The sequence below is a fragment of the Vipera ursinii genome (genome assembly GCF_947247035.1).
Source record: "Vipera ursinii genome assembly, chromosome: 3".
Classification (NCBI taxonomy): domain Eukaryota; kingdom Metazoa; phylum Chordata; class Lepidosauria; order Squamata; family Viperidae; genus Vipera; species Vipera ursinii.
In genome coordinates, this window is record NC_139516.1 from 131,916,365 (window position 1) to 131,935,628 (window position 19,264).

General features: G+C 37.2%; 1 protein-coding gene across 2 annotated transcripts in view; it reads right to left on the reverse strand.

Annotated features, from left to right (window-relative positions):
* CDH18 (cadherin 18) overlaps positions 1 to 17,154 on the reverse strand; it is a gene marked incomplete at its 5' end in the record, with an annotated part of 186,290 nt that extends 169,136 nt beyond the window's left edge. For both annotated transcript variants that reach the window (XM_083358384.1, XM_083358383.1), the window contains one exon: positions 16,927 to 17,154. In XM_083358384.1, coding sequence (XP_083214510.1) covers positions 16,927 to 17,154 — 228 coding nt within the window. The remainder of the gene's footprint in view (positions 1 to 16,926) is intronic.
* Positions 17,155 to 19,264: the final 2,110 nt, after the last annotated feature.

A 19,264-nucleotide genomic window follows, 5' to 3' on the forward strand; every position in this document is an offset into this window, starting at 1 on the left:
ATTAACTTAGCCTTTAATAGATTAATTTTAAGTTCCATGATATTTTTTGACATTACAGGAAAAATCAAAGGTACAAGTACAGATTAGGCAAGACCTGGCTCAAAAACAGTAACTGTAAGAGGGACCTTGGAGTCCTAGTGGATGATCATTTGAATATGAGCCGGCAGTGTGCGGCAACAGCCAAAAAAGCTAATACAATCCTGGATTGTATAAACAGAGGCATAGAATCGAAATCATGTGAAGTATTAGTACCACTTTATAAAAGCCTAGTAAGACCACACCTGGAATACCGCAACCAATTTTGGTCACCATACTACAAAAAAGATGTTGAGACTTTGAAAAAAAGTTCAGAGAAGAGCAACTAAAACAGGCATATCAAACTTGCGACATCATGTAACGGCATGTAACATATCGGAGCCTTTTCACCATTGCTGGCAATGGGGTGGGCACGGCTTCCGGATGATGCATCTGGCCCACAGGCCGGCAGTTTTAAGGTTAAGGTTAAGGTTTATTAAATTTATATGCCACCCTTCTCCCTGAACTAAAACAATCAAAGACCTGGAGACTAAAACATATGAAGAATGGCTGCAGGACTTGGGTTTGGCTAGGCTAAAGAAAAGAAGAAACAGGGGTGACATGATAGCATTATTCCAGTATTGGAGGGGCTGCCACAAAGAAGAGGGGGTCACATTACTCTCCAAAGCACCAGAGGGCAGGAGAAGAAACAATGGTTGGAAGCTGATCAAGGAGAGAAGCAACCTGGAATTAAGGAGAAATTTCTTAACAGTGAGGACAGTTAAGCAGTGGAACACCTTGCCTTCAGAAATCGTGGACGCTCCATCACTGGAGGCTTTTAAGAAGAGACTAGACAGACACTTGTCTGAAATGGTGTAGGTTCTCCTGCTTGAGCTGGGGGCTGGACTAGAAGACCTTCCAGCTCTATTCTATTGTAAGGAGAGAAGCAACATAGAACTAAGGAGAAATTTCCTAACGATGAGAACAATCAACCAGTGGAATGGCTTATGTTCAGCACTTGTGGGTGCCTCATCATTGGAGATCTATGCAAATTTTACATGAAGGGAGGAGGAGGGGGAATGCAGTGCTGGAATCTCAGATGAAAATAACACAGAGTTGTGAACAGACTTTCAAGGATTAAATATAATAACTGCATTTCCACTTCATGAAATTCCAGCAAGTGAATACAATCCAGTTGAACCCTGATAAATTTTCAATAGTTAAAAAAAAATCTGACAGAATACAATGCTAGAATGTTGAAAACTCTCCAGGTTTCTCTCTAAACAAATCAAAACAGGGTTATTCTGGGTGTCTGTCTGGTGGCTTACTGCAATCTTTGGATTGCATAACCTTTTTTTCAAAGCTGTCCTAAATAGTTCTTTCATACTTTCTTGAATTTCTTTATACTCACAGACACACATCATCTAAAGTCAAAATTTTATTGTGGAAATAATTTAAAGTATACATACCACAGCTGAATGCCAACTAGGGTGCAAAGATACCAAGGATTTTAATATCTTCTCAGGAGTTTAAAGTTCTAGTGTTTACCTTGTCAAAGTAATGGTACTTGGTGTAGTGTTTGATTGCCTTGAAATCTGTTTACATAATGGCCATATCAACATGAGAACTTTCCACAGACTGAACCCTTACAATTAAAAAATTGGCATAAATATTTTGTTTAGAAATAAAATGAAAAGGGAAATTATCTTGAAGAGAAGCTATGAAGCTGAAAACATATCAAATATGCTCATCATCTTTCTCCATCCAATTAGGCTTATATAAGACCCAACATACGATCTAGCCAGATAACCATCCTGAGTATATATAAATGATAAGTCATGGAAAAAAGTTTATTTTGAACATAGGACCTATAGTTATGATGTATATTTGCACTTCTACATTGTCCCCAAATCTTTAGCAAAGATTCCACAGAGATGTCAGTTCTCTGTGCAGGTGAATCGCTTGTATGTACACTAGATGTTCAATATCTCAATCATACCAAGAGACAACTTATGTATTTATTTGCAAGCAGAAGCAAATGTGTATTCTAAGCAACTTTAGAGCTAATTTGGAGGAAGCTGAGTGACTGATTTTGAAGCACCAAAAATGAGGATGAAGTAACAGAATGTGGCCGTCTATTTAATCTCTCCCTTAATAAAACCTATTCCACATTAAATTTTGTAGAGGATTTGGGGAATCTGGCAATTTTATTGTAGAAAATAGACTCTATTCAAATAAAACACTGTCCAATTCCACTGGGCCTTAATGTCATCCCATCTGATTGAATAGGAAAAAAGAAGAACCCCACTCTCTTCATCTGTGTTATTGGTCTTTTAATTATAGTAAAATCCCTGATTCTACCAATTCTAATGATGTATCTGTGATGACTGCTTGTTGATTTGCTTTTGAGTTTCAATTTATACTGGCTGTTTTAATTTATACACAGGCTTAGGCAGTGGACCAGGCTTTTAATGGCATGAGATGAACAGCATGCATTCTGGTTGAATGGGTAGAGTGTAGGCACCATTGGAGGAAGTAATTGTGCCATTTAGCCTTAGTAGGTGTTCTGAGTCACACTGGGTTGCATGATTTCTGTTGGGACTTTTATTTTCCATTCTTGGTGAAATACCTTACTGTGTGACAAAATTTCAAGGATTCTTGGATCAGAGACCATTAAGATCCACATCAGTGCTCTAGAACAACCTTGATTACCCACATTGGTAATGTACAGCAGAAACTGCATAGCAGAATGGTTTTGCTGAACCTTTGAGGTATTCAATGTTGCTGATTCTACTAACCGTGTGGATCACTTAGTGAAGATACGTTTAGCACACACATTCTACTTTTTTCTCCGTAAGTTTGTTTCACTAAATGATACTGGAAATCGGTTGTCTTTTTTTTTTTAAAAAATAACTATCTCCATGAAACCATTCAAAAGAGATAATCAAGGGATTTGTAATACACTGTAGACAATATGCAGTTTTCTGCCCTCCTTGACCCACTTTAAGAATTCTGTTAGCATGCTGAATCACTATCATGTACTGATAGAAAGCAGATAAAGGGAAATAAACAGAGAATCTAGACAAGCAAAGAGACTTTTGTCCCAGAGTACCTGGGAACTTTTAGAACTAGGGATTATTTTGGTTTGCAAGGATGGCAACTACCTCCAAGGACTAAGACAGTGTGGACATTTATGCATTTTTACTACATACAGTGACACTATTTACAAGTACTTACAATAGGTATGTGCAACCCGATCCCAGGGCGATACACAATCTCGGGGTCTTTCTGCTCTCTGATGAGCAGGTGGAAGTTGTGCTCAGGAAGACCCTTGTATAGTTCCAGTTATCAGTTGATCCTTATCTTAGATTAGAATGTCCTTCAGACAGTTACCCATACCCTGATCACCTCTCAGCTTGACTACTGCAACACACTCTATATAGGCGGTCTTGAAGACCCCCTGGAAGTTTCATTGGGTCCAGGGTTCAGTAGTGCAGGCAACGAGGGGTGTGTCTTGGTATATCCATCTAATGTGCCCACTTCATGAGCTGAATCTCTTGCTAATTTGCCTCTGGCTGGAATTTAAGGTGCTAATTATTATCTTTAAAGCCCAAAGTGGCATAAGGCCCAATTACCTGAGGGATAACTGGTCTTTACTTTGTCCAGATAGTTCATTCTTGTGATTCAAAGGGCCTTGAAGAGCTCACTCTTTGCTCAGGCCTTTTCTGAGAGTGATCAAGGACCCCTTTTGGTGGTGAATTTTTAGCTCCTTTCTGGTGTACCACCATTTATTATTCATTCTTTTTATTACTTTATTATCTTGTTTTATTCCTTTTAATGTTATTTAATTGTGAACTGCCCAGAGTCGTAGAATGTTGGGTGATATACAAATTTTTAAAATAATTATAATCAGATTAGCGTTGCTATTACATCGTCCTTATTCTTCATAACCTTGGCTTAGTTTTGTTGCTATTACAATGTCCTTATCCTTTATAATCTTGCCTCAGTTGGTCAATGCTTTGTACTGCAGAGTTAATTCATTTTCTCAGCTTAATGTCCACCTTTATGCTTGAAAGTAAGAATACAAAGCTATCCAATATTTTAATTTCATCAACAGCACCTCTTACCTACATGATCTCATGTTACATTTTCTAAAATTTGCTTGTTAATTTGGTGTTTGTCTTCTTCACGTATGACTTTGCCTTTCTGAGATTCTAAACAAAGCTCTACTTGGATGAAGAGTAAGTTGTAATGCTTGGATAATTTCGCTCTTTTCTTGTACCTTCCTTTTTTGTTGAAAGTATATACCTACCATTCTCTTCAAATCTCTAGACCACACTCCTAAATTAGTTGACACAAAGCTATGAGCACTTGAACTGTATTCCCTCCCGAAGTTTTAAATACTTCAATGGGTATTCCATCTGTGCTAGTTGCTTTTTTATTTGACAGCTGGTCATATCTCCGTTTCTAGTGAGGGTTCTAAAAAAGGATTTTCCTCTGCAAATGTTTGTCATTCTATAATTCCATTTGTAAAGGGTATAACCTTCCCATTTTGATTTGCCTTTATTAGATCTCATTTGCAATTACTTTGGAGTATGTCCACCTTAGCTTAATCTTCATCTTTTGGGCTAGGGTTGGATCAAAATTGAGATGATGGTGAATAAAGCGCAGCAATACAAATCACATCTGCTTTTTTACGGGTGTTGATATTGCAAGGAGCAAGGCTCACACTGCAACACTCTATCCATCACCTTACCATTTTTCACCCCTTCCTTCCGAGTGTCCTTGTTAAGTTTACATTTTCTGTGACCTTTGTGGTCTTTTTAGTCTTAGAAACAATCTGCCATCATTCTCAAGGATGCTAATTCCACACTTTTATATATAACAGTTCCCCATCAAAAAGAATGCAATTTAAGGACACAATTTCTGCCACTGTTAAATGTTTTCAGTACATTCTTGCCAATTTTATTTCATTCCCTGCCTAAATTAAAGTCAATGACTTTCCTTTACATGTTCTTATATTCTGGTGACCACTTGATGCGTCATCCAAGAGAAAATTTGCACTAAAATGCACATGCATTTGTTTGCACTTAAATGCATAAATACACATGTTAAAAAATATCTGATATATTTTAAATGGAAATACATCTTATAAAGATGGGGACAATTTCAATTAGTATTTCAATCTGCCTGTTTGGTCTTCAGTCTTGGTATTTATGATAAGCAACTTCAAGCCACCCAATTTTTCTTATGCTTTCTTATGATAGTAGAGGGACTGTCCTCTATGAAGTAAGACATAAGGTTACTCTATCCCAGGGGTCTTCAAATTTGGCCCTTTTATGACTTGTGGCATGCTGGCTGAGGAATTCTGGGAGTTGGTCCACAAGTCATAAAAGGGCCAAGTTTGAAGACCCCCCCTACTCTACCCTATTGTATTTGAAACTCTATATAAGGTTATGACTAGGTACAGGCTACAATGAAGGTCTCTTAAAAATCAGTTTTCAAAGAAGCTTGTACCTGAAGACTAGGAAATCTGAAACATTTAGAACGGATTGATTTCTGATGTGATGTGAATTCGCTACTAGTTGACTCTATATTTTCATTTCCCCAATAATGAAGAATGTTAACCTGTACATACAGAATGTGATAACAGTTTTCTATTAGACTTAGCATGCTTTAGATAACAGGCCACTTTGCTGTCATGCTTAATCCATTCAACAATAATTTAATATGAAGTGCATGGACAATAAGGAAAGAGGTGAGGAAATGGCATCAAATTACACAAAGGATCTTGGCAATGGTCCAGCATAATAGAGCTGTTATGAAAAAAGCAAATGCTGTTTTGAAGAACATTAGAAAAGGAACTCATAATGTCCACAGCACAGTGTATTTTGATGCAAATCTATGGTTTAGTCAGAATATACAGAATATACAACTTAAGAACACAATTGAGCCCAAAACCTCTGTTGCTAAGTGAGACATTTGTTAAGTGAGTTTGGCCCCATTTTGCAACTTTTCTTGCCACAGTTGTTAAGTGAATCACTGCAGTTGTCAAGCTAGTAATGTGGTTGTTAAGGGAAACTGGACTCCCCCTTGACTTTGCTTGTCAGAAATTTGCAAAGGGTGATCACATGACCCCAGGAGACTGCAACCGTCATAAATATGAGTCAATTGCCAAGCATCTGAATTTTTCTTATGTGGCTGTGGGATGCCACAGTGGACACAAGTGTGAATAATGGTTATAAGTCACTTTTTCCAGTGCCGTTGTAACTGCGAATGGTCACTAAATGAACTGTTGTAAGTCAAGGACTACCTGTATTGCTTTGGTTCAAGCAGAAAAGAACAACTGAATCGTCAAGGGACTACAGTAATTGTCAGAATCCATTTATACAACATTCATAAATGCATGTTTAAAACATTATCCCCCCCCCATGGATTGTGCCATCTCCCGAGGAAGGAGAAGTGCATGTGGATTCAGCCTGCCTTAGGTTATTTCAAAGATCAAGGGAAACCTTTTGAACTGGGGGAACAAAAGGGGGGGTTAGAGAAGAAGGCATCTGGCCTGTGTCTCCATTTGAATCTGTAAAGGAAGAAGGCAATAACCATAAAGATTCGAAGTTCCCTTTTTCCGACGAAAGGGATGACACGAAGTAAAATGATGGGGGGCTGAGCAAATGTGGTTGAGGGAAGGGAGGTTGAACCGGGAACTCTTTATAAAGTTTCAATTTGTAAAACAATACCAAGTCCTGTCTTTTATTTCCACAACCAAGCATGTCCTAGTAAAAATTCCTTTTGGACTAAAACTGACTCCAAGAGTTTTTGTTTTCCTAAGACGTGGACTGGGGTGGGTCCTGACAGTAATTCTCCTATGGAAGAGGGTCTACTTACTTTTGTTTGCTTGCTCAGATTAAGAAGAAAAAGAAAGACATGGAACAACTACCTGTGTTTCCCTAAAAATATTTTTCCCCCTCCAAAAGAGGCACCAGGTCTTATTTTCAGGGGATGTCTTTTATACTCAACTCTGGCACTAAGGGCCCTGCCCAGCCAGCGTACTTCTTCTGACATAAGGAACAGCTTAATTCTGCAGCTGCATTCCGGTCTGCATTTTGCAGTCAGGCCTTTCTGGAAGGCCTATGCAGCCAAGTACCAAGCTATGGATTCAGTGAAGGCCTGGCTGCAGAAGACACCACAGAAGAAGTGGGCTAGCAAGGAGAGGCCTGGCTGAAAGGTGAGTGGGTGCAGGGTGTGTGGAGCAGCTTCACACCTCCACCCTAGCTTGATTTTTAGGTGTGTGCCTTGCCCCAAAACTGGGGCTTATTTCCGGGGTAGGCCTTACTTTCAGAGAAACAGGTTTATAGAAGGAAAAATGGCATAGAGAAAATACATAAGGAACTCCCCACTTCTCTCATAATTGCCAGAAGGGTATAAGGTAAAGTGGAATGGTGGGAGATCAGAGACAGATAAAGGAGAAATGTTTCTAAACAGAGCACATGGTGGATTTTGCTACCACAACATACAGTCATAGCTTACAGAGCTTTAAAATATTATTAGAACATTTTATGGAGATAAAACTACTAGTGGTTACTAACAATAATGCTTATGGATTACCAGAAATATAATATAAATTATGCAATATTAATCCCAGTTGTAGAGGAACAGCAGCATGTAGTTGAAATTCTGCTTCAAGGGTTGGCATTAACATTTGTGTGAGAACTGCAAAACACAATCTAATTTGGACTGATCCAGCATGGCTCTTAACAGTGTTAGATGAACAGATTTGTCACTGAATCAGGGAGCAATGGAAATGGAAGACCTGACATATTACTCCTGTTCTTGCATACAATGGAATGAAGAGACACACTTCAGATTATGCAAACATCTCATCATGTTGTACAAGTTTTCATACTCTGATATTTAAGACAGAAGATCCTACAGTTGATTTCATAAATATAAAAAGCTATGGAGAAAGATTCTAGCCTGCTGTCTCAGTATATGCTATTTGCCTATATAGGGTGCTGTTTTTGTTTACGCTATGCTAAGTCATAGAAACGGAACATAGATACAATAATCTAAAATATTTTCCTTAGGCTCGATAAGCTACTAAATTGGTCTTTAACAAAAATATTTTACATATATCTTATTATGACTATATTTTGCATCTTCCAGATTCTATACCAATTTGGATAAAGCACAGGATGTGTTTTTAGTACATACATGAACCTTTCTAAAATTGAGAAAGTTGAGTAAGATCAGTTTTGGATGGTAAACTGTGAATGGTACATTTGCCTCCAAGAATTCCACCAGGGTGAGGCTGGTGAAATTACATATGACCATAATAACATCGACACAGAAAACTAATCTAAGTTAGCTCTGAAGTTCAGGTTCCCTGAAAAGGGGAGTGACTGAAGAAAGTGGAATAACACAGAGGCTGAAAGCCATGTTCTGCTTGCCAGTGAAAGGCAGTGACACTACATATCCATTTCCCTTTTCATGGATGGCCAAAGATGGTGCTGAACTCTTCAAAACCACATGGAGGTTATTTCACCCAGTGCCTCTCTGAACAGGCTACCCAAAATTCTGCAAACTCTCAAAAGCTTGACATGACCTCTTCAAGTTAGCCAGAACACATTGACAGGCAACAAAATTCTACGAACAGGTTTTTACTCCAGTGAACACAATTCTTGTTATGTATGATATTTCTGGTTCAATTCTGCAATCACTGATCTACCATACAACCTTCATTCCTTAAAATGTATGTATAATGCTAATAGGGACATTTCTGCTAAAGCAGAACAACACAAGTTGTATAGCAGATAGTTGTATAAAGTCCTTTGCCTCATGTAACTATGTTAAAGTAATACACCAGCCTAGCATTTCTAATGACTTTTTCCCCAACCAATTTGTCTATTAAGCAATTATTGCAACCTTCTACATTACTGCACTATGATAATGTAATTAGGTTTAGTCAAGCACCAAAGACATTTGGTTATATTTATTAAACAATTAGCATTCTGAAGTGGATTGGCTGCATTGTAAACTAGCAGTGAATGCCCCAACTGTGACTGTTACAAGGCCTGGGTCATGTAATAAATGCCTAAGCATAATACTGCCAAAGTAATAAAATAGAACGGTCACATTAGAGCTGGATAAATTAGCCTATTAATATGTGCTCTCATCTATACTTGCCATTTTAAAAAGGAAAAGAGAAACAAACAAGGTTATAACACTTTTTTCATTTCTTGGCTATTGCATTAAGCCAGTAAATAATTATTTCTTAGTTCCACCCCACTCCAAAATAAGAAAATAGTGGTATACTGTCTGTAAATCCAGTATAATAACTAAGAGCCTGAAAAAGTCATACAACCTTTTAATAATATTTTAATAAGCCTGGTAGCAATTCAATACTAAGCAAATTGTATTTTTTTCTTTAATCAACTATGTTAAAATGCTGTATCAGAACAGTGTGATATCTAAGCCATGATTTATTCAGATACAGGACTTTGTACAACGACTCTGTCCTCAAGATCCTTACATGGTTTGTACCATCCTCTTCAGTTCCTGCTTTTACAGATTTGGGAAATCCAAAGTGGTTTTGTGGTCAAATAACAGGATCTTCCACATGATTGGACACCTCCTTTTTCAGGTTTCTGAATAACCCCCAAAAGGTAAATCCATCATCAAACGACTGTTAATAAAAGCCCACCTAAGATTCCTGGCTTAATATAAGGAGGTCAGGAGCTTGTATTTAGTAAAATGCTAACATATATTTTTAGTCATACATGTAAATGCACCTTAAATTATTTATGGGCTCCATTCCCACAACTTTCCAATAGTTGAATGTTCTCCCAAACATCAATCTTTTTCTTAACTCTCCAGAATTCCCTAACATATAATGACATACTCATACAATTGGTATCTAGATAATCATTTCAAAGTTTGCTGTTCTGAAATCTCAATTGGAAAAATGCCTACAATAATCAGTGAAGCTTTGTTTTAAAACACACAGTTTATGGTTTATTCATTAAACTCCAGCATTAAACATATATTATAACTAATGTCTAACTAAAGAGTCATGAATGTAATATATATTTAAGGAAATGCTGATAAAGAATCTGCTTTTCAGAAGTAACCCAACCATGAAAAAAGTCTTCGTAATCTTTGCAAGATTATGTTGCCAGTCAAAATCAACTACAGAATGAAAACTGAAAATCTAGTACCAGAAGTGATTCCTGCAATTAAAGAATTTTATTAAAAATACCCTCCATATTGCCCATACATACAAATACATATGAATATTAAACTAATTCTTATGAAAGGATATAGGGAGAATATATATATATATAGTGTGTGTGTGTCCTAGGGAGTCGTTGGATTTCTTGTAGACTAACACATCAAGGAAGGGAAATTGGTTGTTAGCTTCTGTTTCCATGGTGAATTGTATTTTGGGGTATAGCCTATTGAGGTGTGTGAGGAAGTCATCCAGTTTTTCTTTGCCTTGTGGCCAGATTACAAAGGTGTCATCTACGTATCTGAGCCAGAGTTTGGGTTTGTGGTTGGATTTTTCTAGAGCGAGGGTTTCAAAGTGTTCCATGTAGAGGTTTGTGATGACAGGTGAAAGGGGTGATCCCATGGGTGCTCCTTCCATTTGTTTGTATCTTTGTCCATTGTAGATGAAGTATGTGTTTGATAGGCAGTGGTTGGTCAGATCTAGGATGTGTTTTGGGGGGTTGTATTTATTTAGGATAGCTGTCAAGGCTTCTTTGATTGGCACTTGGGTGAAGAGGGATATGACATCGAAGCTCACAAGTAGGTCACAGGGCTGTAGGTTTAGTTTACTTATGATCTCTATGAATTGGAATGAGTTTTGTACGTGTGAGGTGATGGAATTTGCGTAAGGCTGTAGTTGTTTGGCACACGGCTCCCTAGGACACACTATCTACCATAAAAAACCACACACAAACCGCTATCTGAACGCACTCTCACACAACCACCTAGCACAGATCAACTCCGTACCCAAGACACTCATCTCCAGAACAAAACACCTAGCTGACGAACAACACCTAAAAACCGAACTACACACTCTCACTAATGTACTAACAGCCAATGGATTCCAAAGAAACATGATTACCAACTTAATCCGAAGAGAGACACCCACAAAAACCCAAGACAGAAAACAAGAAAATGGCAAAGCCCTCCTCTCATACTTAAAAGGGACCACAGACAGAATCAGCAAGATCCTCCAAAAACACAACATCAAAACAGCATTCTACACAGACAGAAAAATATCCACCATCCTAAGAAACCCCAAAGACATAATTGGGTTAGAAAACCAAGGAGTATACGAAATCCCATGCATCACCTGCCCCACCACATAAATCGGACAGTCCAACAGAAGAATAAGTGCACGCATTGAAGAGCACAGGAACTCACTCAGAAAGGGAGAACAAACTTCATCCCTGTTCCAACACTTTAAAACCACGGGACATGAAATTGATTTAAAAAAAAAACACCAAAACTATCGCCAAAATTGAACATTTTAAAAACAGAATAATCAGAGAAGCCATTGAGATAGAAAAACGCCCCCACAGCATGAACAAACGAGATGATACCTCTTGCCTACCAGCCATTTGGAAACCCGCCTTGATTGACAGACGAGTCCCAACCACCAAGAATGATACCAGACCCAAACTCATGATAACATCACATGACATCACCACCACACAACCATTCAAAAAGCAAATCCGAACCCACAACGATAACGACACACAACCACAAAACAGAAACCTAACTACAGCTGCAACATCAGCCACTTTAAACCCCTCCAAACCACACAATAAGCAAACTGACACCCACTATAAAAACATGGCACCACCACAAACACAGAGCCAAACAAAAGCAGCACAACTCACCAGTTCAGGTCTAAGACTGGCAGCTGAGACCAGCCCATCCAACTCAAAACACACCCCCACCCAATCAGAACACAGCCCCCATTCAAAACACACCCCCACCCAATCAGAGCACACCTCCACCCACAGAACACACCCCCTCTGGCAGTTTAAAAAAGAGGAACAAACAGCCACTACCACACACTTCTCCCAGAAGAACGTAGCTGAAGCCACCAGCCTGAGGATGACGGATGAGATTTCGTCGAAACGTTGCTCTTATACCTTCAATTCTACGTGGGGGAAAAACCGAATGACCAAAGATCTACATACAAACACCCGCAAAATCCTCAGAAAACATATATATGTATTTGTTTTTGTAGATTTTCACAGGTACAGGTATGTAGGTCTTGGTGTATTCGGGTCTTTTCCCGTGTAAGATTGATAGTGTCTTGGCGACGTTTCGACGAGGTCCCACTCGTCATCTTCAGGCTGGTGTCCTCGTGCTTGCACAAGCACGAAACCGAAGACACCAGCCTGAAGATAAAGAGTGGGACCTCGTTGAAACGTCGCCAAGACACTATCAATCTTACATGGGAAAAGACCTGAATACGCGAAGACCTACATATATATATATTCATGAATTACAGAAAAGATGCAATATATTTATGCCATATTTATTAAGCAACTGCTAACCAACACATTTTCTAACACTTCATTTATTTCTAAGGGAAATATTATGGGCACCATACCAAAAACTGATAGGGCAGGATTCTAATGACTCAGGAGAACTAACATAGATTCAGTGCCCTGATCAAAAGTAAAACAAGGCTAACATTATTAGAAATATTGCAATAATTAAAAAGGCTGTTTTTATTGGCCATTATCCTTCATGGGGAAAAAATCCTATTTCTTTAGGGAAAATTGGTCTTTGTACATTAAGATTAGACTCCAGCTTCCTAGATAAGCAGCTAAATTGGCTTAATTACACAGCTGGGTATTAGGTAGTGATAATTGCTATCATATCCTGGTAGAGATTTTCTCTCATTTTATAATGATCTCAATGGAACATATTAAACATTTGGTTCCTTCTTCACATTTTGTCCATCATTTGCCTTTGATACATATACTGTACACCACATACAACATACCCACATATAACATGCCAATATAACATATTTTTAGAGGTTTAATTTTTTTTCTAGGGTTGAAATAAGTCCTTCTTACTGTCAGATTTATGATGAAAAGATGCAGTAATACTCTTCAATGAAACTATTCAGGCATATAATAGTGGAGCTGAAATCTTCTTGAGGCCCTGAAGACTAAGAAATGGTGATAAATATAAAAATTTAAGGAATTAGCAGGGTTTTTCCTCTTCCTCCAAGATTTACTTGATTTAATGTGCTGATAAGCAGCTTCCATCCTTACTTGTATCACAGTTAAAACCATAAGGCAGGAAATGAATGTATATTTTAAGGGTCATATTAGAAGAATTCTCAATGTCATGATAGATAGATAGATAGATAGATAGATAGATAGATAGATAGATAGATAGATAGATAGATAGATAGATAAAATTAATTGATTGTATGCCAGTTGGTGTCAACTCATAGCAAACACTCAGATTTCTCCAAGATGAAAAAAGAGACAAAATTAATAGAAACCTGACGTAAGAGGAGAAACACATATTATAAACAAAAGAAACAAAGACAGCATGACTATAGATTGTGTGAAGTATTTGTCTCTATAATTAATCAAAATGTATAGGTTTCATTTTAAGGTGGAAAAAAGTCAAACAGACAAAATAGGTAAAGAACTTTGTGTCTTAATTATAATCACTATCACTTAATATCACTATCAACTTACCTGCAAACTGCGACTGATTTTCCTATAGTTTTATTTTTAAGTAGATGCATTTATAGATGAGGAAAGCTTCTGATTTTGATTATACTGTAAATGTAATATAGGAGATGAAAGATGTCCAATTATTTCTGATATTTTCTCAACCTTGATATCTCTCTTTGCCACACATGCAACCCTAATTACAAGTGACTCTATAATGCTCATATTTCTGCCATCTGCCAAATAAATAAGAGACAGAGGATAATTTAGATTTAAAAAAAAACAACTTGGAAGATTGAAATATGCCTTCCATTTTTCTTCTCTGATCAAATTGACAAATATATATATCTCTGCTGTAGCCATAATTGCTTTCGCTTTTAAAGTATGAGAGCCTACTCCCATTATAACATTACTTTTCCTAAAAACAAAGATCTGTCCCTTTAGTTTTTTGGTACAAAGCCTGTACAAAACAGGATTAAACATGAACTCAGAAGGAAAAATCTTTAATCGCCACATTTACTAGATATATTTGGCTATCCAAGCAATTGCTGAGGATTTTAAATATATATATATATATGGAAGGGAATTTTTTTTTATTTAAAAAAAAGTGATTTGCATTTATCATTAAGTGCCTTTCTGAAGGCACAGAAGTCAGGGCGCAAGCTAGTCTTGTTAAGCTGATCACTTGAAGGGGAGTACAACTATTTTATTTTATTTTCCTGGGCTCCAAGATCACTGCAGATGGGGAGTGTAGCCAAGAAATTAAAAGACGCTTGCTCCTGGGGAGGAAAGCCATGGCAAATCTAGACAGCACACTAAAAAGCAGAGACATCACCCTGCCAACAAAAGTGCGTATAGTCAAGGCTATGGTCTTCCCAGTTGCAATGTATGGCAGTGAAAGTTGGACCATAACAAAGGCTGAGCGCCAAAGAATTGAGGCCTTTGAACTATGGTGCTGGAGAAGACTCCTGCGAGTCCCTTGGACTGCAAGGCGATCAAACCAGTCAATCCTAGAGGAGATCAACCCTGACTGCTCTTTAGAAGGCCAGATCCTGAAGCTAAAACTCAAATACTTTGGCCACCTAATGAGAAGGAAGGACTCACTGGAGAAGAGCCTAATGCTGGGAAAGATTGAGGGCAATAGAAGAAGGGGACGACAGAGAATGAGATGGCTGGATGGAGTCACTGAAGCAGTAGGCGTGAGCTTAAATGGACTCCAGAAGATGGTAGAGGACAGGAAGGCCTGGAGGAACGTTGTCCATAGGGTCGCGATGAGTCGGACACGACTTCGCAACTAACAACAACAACAACAACAACTATTGTAACTGAACATGAGACACACCCAAGGTGAAATCAAGAAAATGGGTCACTCAAAATTCTTGTTATATATAGTGATTTTTGACATAGCAACTGCTCAGGCTGGGCCTCTTCATTTAGTCCAATAACACCTAAATTTTTCCTCTTTTGAAAAAAGCAGATGAGTTTAGAGCAAACAAAGATATCACTAAGTGTGGCTTTGTTTTGTTTTGTCCTCTCTCTCTCTCTCTCTCTCTCTCTCTCTCTCTCTCTCTCTCTCTCTGTTTTGATATAAGGATATGCTAAATTCTAGCAGATATTTGTGTTATTTTTATTTGACAGGTGTTTTGAAATTCTATATCCTTTTTAAATTCCCCCTTATTATTACCAACCTTGTTCACAAAATTAATTTGAAAACAGCTAATGAACCCATTTTGATGACCACATTCTGTCTATATTCCTAAAAGAGAAGTAATATATATTTCACGGTGCAATACTTTCACTGGGGGATTAATATTCAGTTTTTTTCTAAGCTTAATTTGTTGACCAGTGTGGAGAGGTGGTGAGATCAATCCTATTCACTCTGGGCAGAAAAAACCAGGGGGAGGGGAGATTTATTTTATATTTATTTTATTTTATCTGAGTCTCAACATTCAAAAAAAGGCTGCTAAATTACATATTAACAATGACAAAGAATAGACAAAGAAGATAACTTAGGTATTTCCTATATCTTTTAGGTTACTGAACCTGTTAATTAAAAATATATCTTTTAAATATATATTTCCATATATATATTAGAGCAGGCCATGGTCCATAACAATTGTGTCATTCACATTCATAGAATGGTACTAAAATATTGTCTCTTTATCTTTCACAACATTACATTACGGAGATCTCCTGACTATATAATCATGAAGGTCTGGCATTAGTCCCAATTCAAAATAAAACCAAAACAAATTTGGTAACATGTAAAATACTTGTGTAAATCAGCCGATATTCTAGCAGACACCAAGAATCTTTTTGGACTGTGGCAATACAGAAATATGTTAAAATATACACACATACATAGATGCATAGATACATACATACATACATACATACACACACACATACAAACACACACACACACACAGACAAACCCAGCTAACAGAGCCATATATAAAGATTGCTATGAAAAAATCCAGAGGTTCTGTGATTATTAATTCTATTCTGGATTATAATATTCTCCTACTATAGGCTTAAGCCCAGAGTGAAATTCAAATTCATGCAATTCACATTGTTCCTGTATCTGCAACAAATACAAATTCTCTAATATTGTGTTGCTAGAATTTATCCTTATATTAGCAATAAATGGCTGTTTATAAGGAAAAGTTCCCACAATTAACAGATGTTCTTCCTAGAAGTAGTTTCTGTGAAATGTCAATTTTTTTTTTTTAATTTTTATTACATTTATATCCCGCCCTTCTCCGAAGACTCAGGGCGGCTTACAAGCTTAGCAGTAGCCTTCATTCTATGTATATGCCTGCTTGTTAAAGTACTATAGTGAATAAATAAATAAATAAAGTACTATAGTGAAATTACTGAATATAGCAATAGCAATACCACTCAGACTTATATATCGCTTCACAATGCTGAACAGCCCTCTCTAAGCATTCAGCATTTTGCCCCCAACAATCTGGGTCCTCATTTTACCAGCCTCGGAAGGATGGAAGGCTGAGTCAACCTTGAGCCGGTGAGACTCAAACTGCCAAACTGTTGGCAGCTGGCAGTCAGCAGAATTAGCCCTCAATACTGCATTCTAACCACTGCTCCAACATGGTTCTTGTATAACATCTGGTTTGGAGTTAATTGTGGCACAGAAGGCATCTGTAGAACACTAGAGAGATATTACCTTTCCAACATATTGTGGATCCGGTCCCATGTGCTCTTCTAAAACAAAGAACTGGTTCCATACCCATCCACGTTTGGGGCGATGGTGGACTTCTGTTTCTCCCTCTATGTGTTTGGTTTGATTTCTAGTCACCTTAATGGAGCCATGGTGTGCAGTTCCATAACACCTCTGCACAAAACAGAGACAAACTAGGACTGGGCAGATGCAAGATGTGCTCGTAATTCTCATTGTAGGATCACTTTCCAATTCAAAGTGCTTCTTTCTCCGTTTTCCACTTTCTCTTTTCCACTGTAATCCGTTAATAGCCTCCCATGGATGAAGGAAATAACTGATTTAAAAAAACAGTCCATAAAGTTTGTTTTAGCTTGTCCATGATTCAGTTGCCCATTGGTCTGTTCACATCATGAAAAGCCAAGTGAAGAAACCACTGACATTGGTGATCTTCACAACTGATTGTTGAAGCCACACATTTTATACCTAATGGAAAAGAAAGAAAAAAAAATACATATTACTAAGTTTCAAAGTCTCAGTTTTCTATTTTGAATAATGAACATTTTTCTTACGGTATTACATGGTTAAGCCAAGGTAGTATCCCACAGAAACCTTTTGAAAGAATGAACCTCTGAATGGGGTGGACATGCATATAGATTTATGCACTTAAAATTAGTATTGTGTGTCAAGATGAATAGAATCAAGAGAACAAAATTACAATGAGTATAAAGCCCCCATATACAAATTTATTTTATTTGTGAAGGTTTACCAGTCATTAAAAGCTCTGAAGCAGGTAAGACAATTTCCATACATCATGTTTGTTTAATTTATTTTAGGAAGTTGGCTTTTATACTCATGCTTCTATAAGTAGTCTTTGTCATCCCAATTCAAGAGGGATTATGAGAAGTAAGAAAACTGTAGAAACAGCCCCACATGCATTTCTTTTGGAAAATACAGAACATTCCACATTACTGGGCAACACATAAAGGCAACTGTTAAACAGTACCTGGATGATATCTCCTAGGCATGGCACAGCATTTTTTTTTTGAGCCAACTGAATCTAATTTGCACTTCCCAAATTAGTATGAATTGGAATTTGTTTACCTCCTCCTCTAATATACACTTTTTACAAATATTCTTAGAGTAATCAAGAGGCTTGAATATTTAAAAACTGCCTAAAATGTTTATATTATAGAAATAAATGCAAATCTTACACCTTTTTTTTAAGTTTGCAAAAGTAAGTAGATATTTGACATGATGGACCGAAGACATAAAACTCTGGAACAGACTGATTTTTAGACTTACCAAGGCACTCCTAATCATTCTACAATGCAGCTACTCCAAAATCTAACAAAACAACAAGTCTCACACACACACAAAATCCATTTCATACCTATGAGTACCATTATCTTATGGTAATGTGGCATGAAAGAAAAATGAAATAATATATATTCAGTAGACAGTAGAGCAAACTTTAAGAACACATCTTAAGGGCATATCTGGGCAAGTTCTTGAAAAACAATAGCAAAGTCAAGTCACAGGAAAGATGTAGGATCTGATAACAAATCCAGCTCCACCATGGGGGTATGAATTTTCTTGTCTTTCTACAATACATTTAAAAATGGAAATTCCCACTGGAACAAAGTACTGTTACAAGCGTCTACACTCTGTCCAAATGCATTTCTGTCGGGCGTCATCAGGGCAGAGAGCAAACACCAGCCCAGTCTTTTTTTGCTAATTAAGGAGGGAGCTATCCCCCTGGAGATGCATATTTTCCAATACAAATGAAGCAATAACAGCAAGATGGCACCCTAGCTTTTCTCAAAAGAAATAATGTGAATAGTTTATACCACTTCATGCTTCTAGCCTCTACTTTCATTTCTCCTTCCAAAGAATTATTCCTGTTAGATACAGATCAGTGTTTTACATGTGCATTGTACTTTGCTACCTGAAATGCCTAAAATATACTTCTATAAGGAATATTGTTAACTTTTGCATATCTTGTTTTTTTTCACAAAACAAAACATAGCATATAGACTTTGATCATTTCAGCTTTTGAAATCTGTATATTTTTTTCTCAGTCAGAGAAAAGGAATAAAGCTTTTGTTGCATGTAGCTATTGTTCCTTTTCTTTTTTTTTCTTCTTTTCTTTCTGTACATGGCAGTCTAAATATTAATGAATGTGTTTCAAAGTACAAAGATCTTTTCCAAAAATGATTTATCAGAGTTCCATTTCTCTTTTAAAAAACAGAATTAGTTACACAAAATTCATTATTAGAGTTCCTATATTTTTCCTATGAATCTTTTCAATAATTTCTATTATTCTTAGCAATACTATTTAAGATGT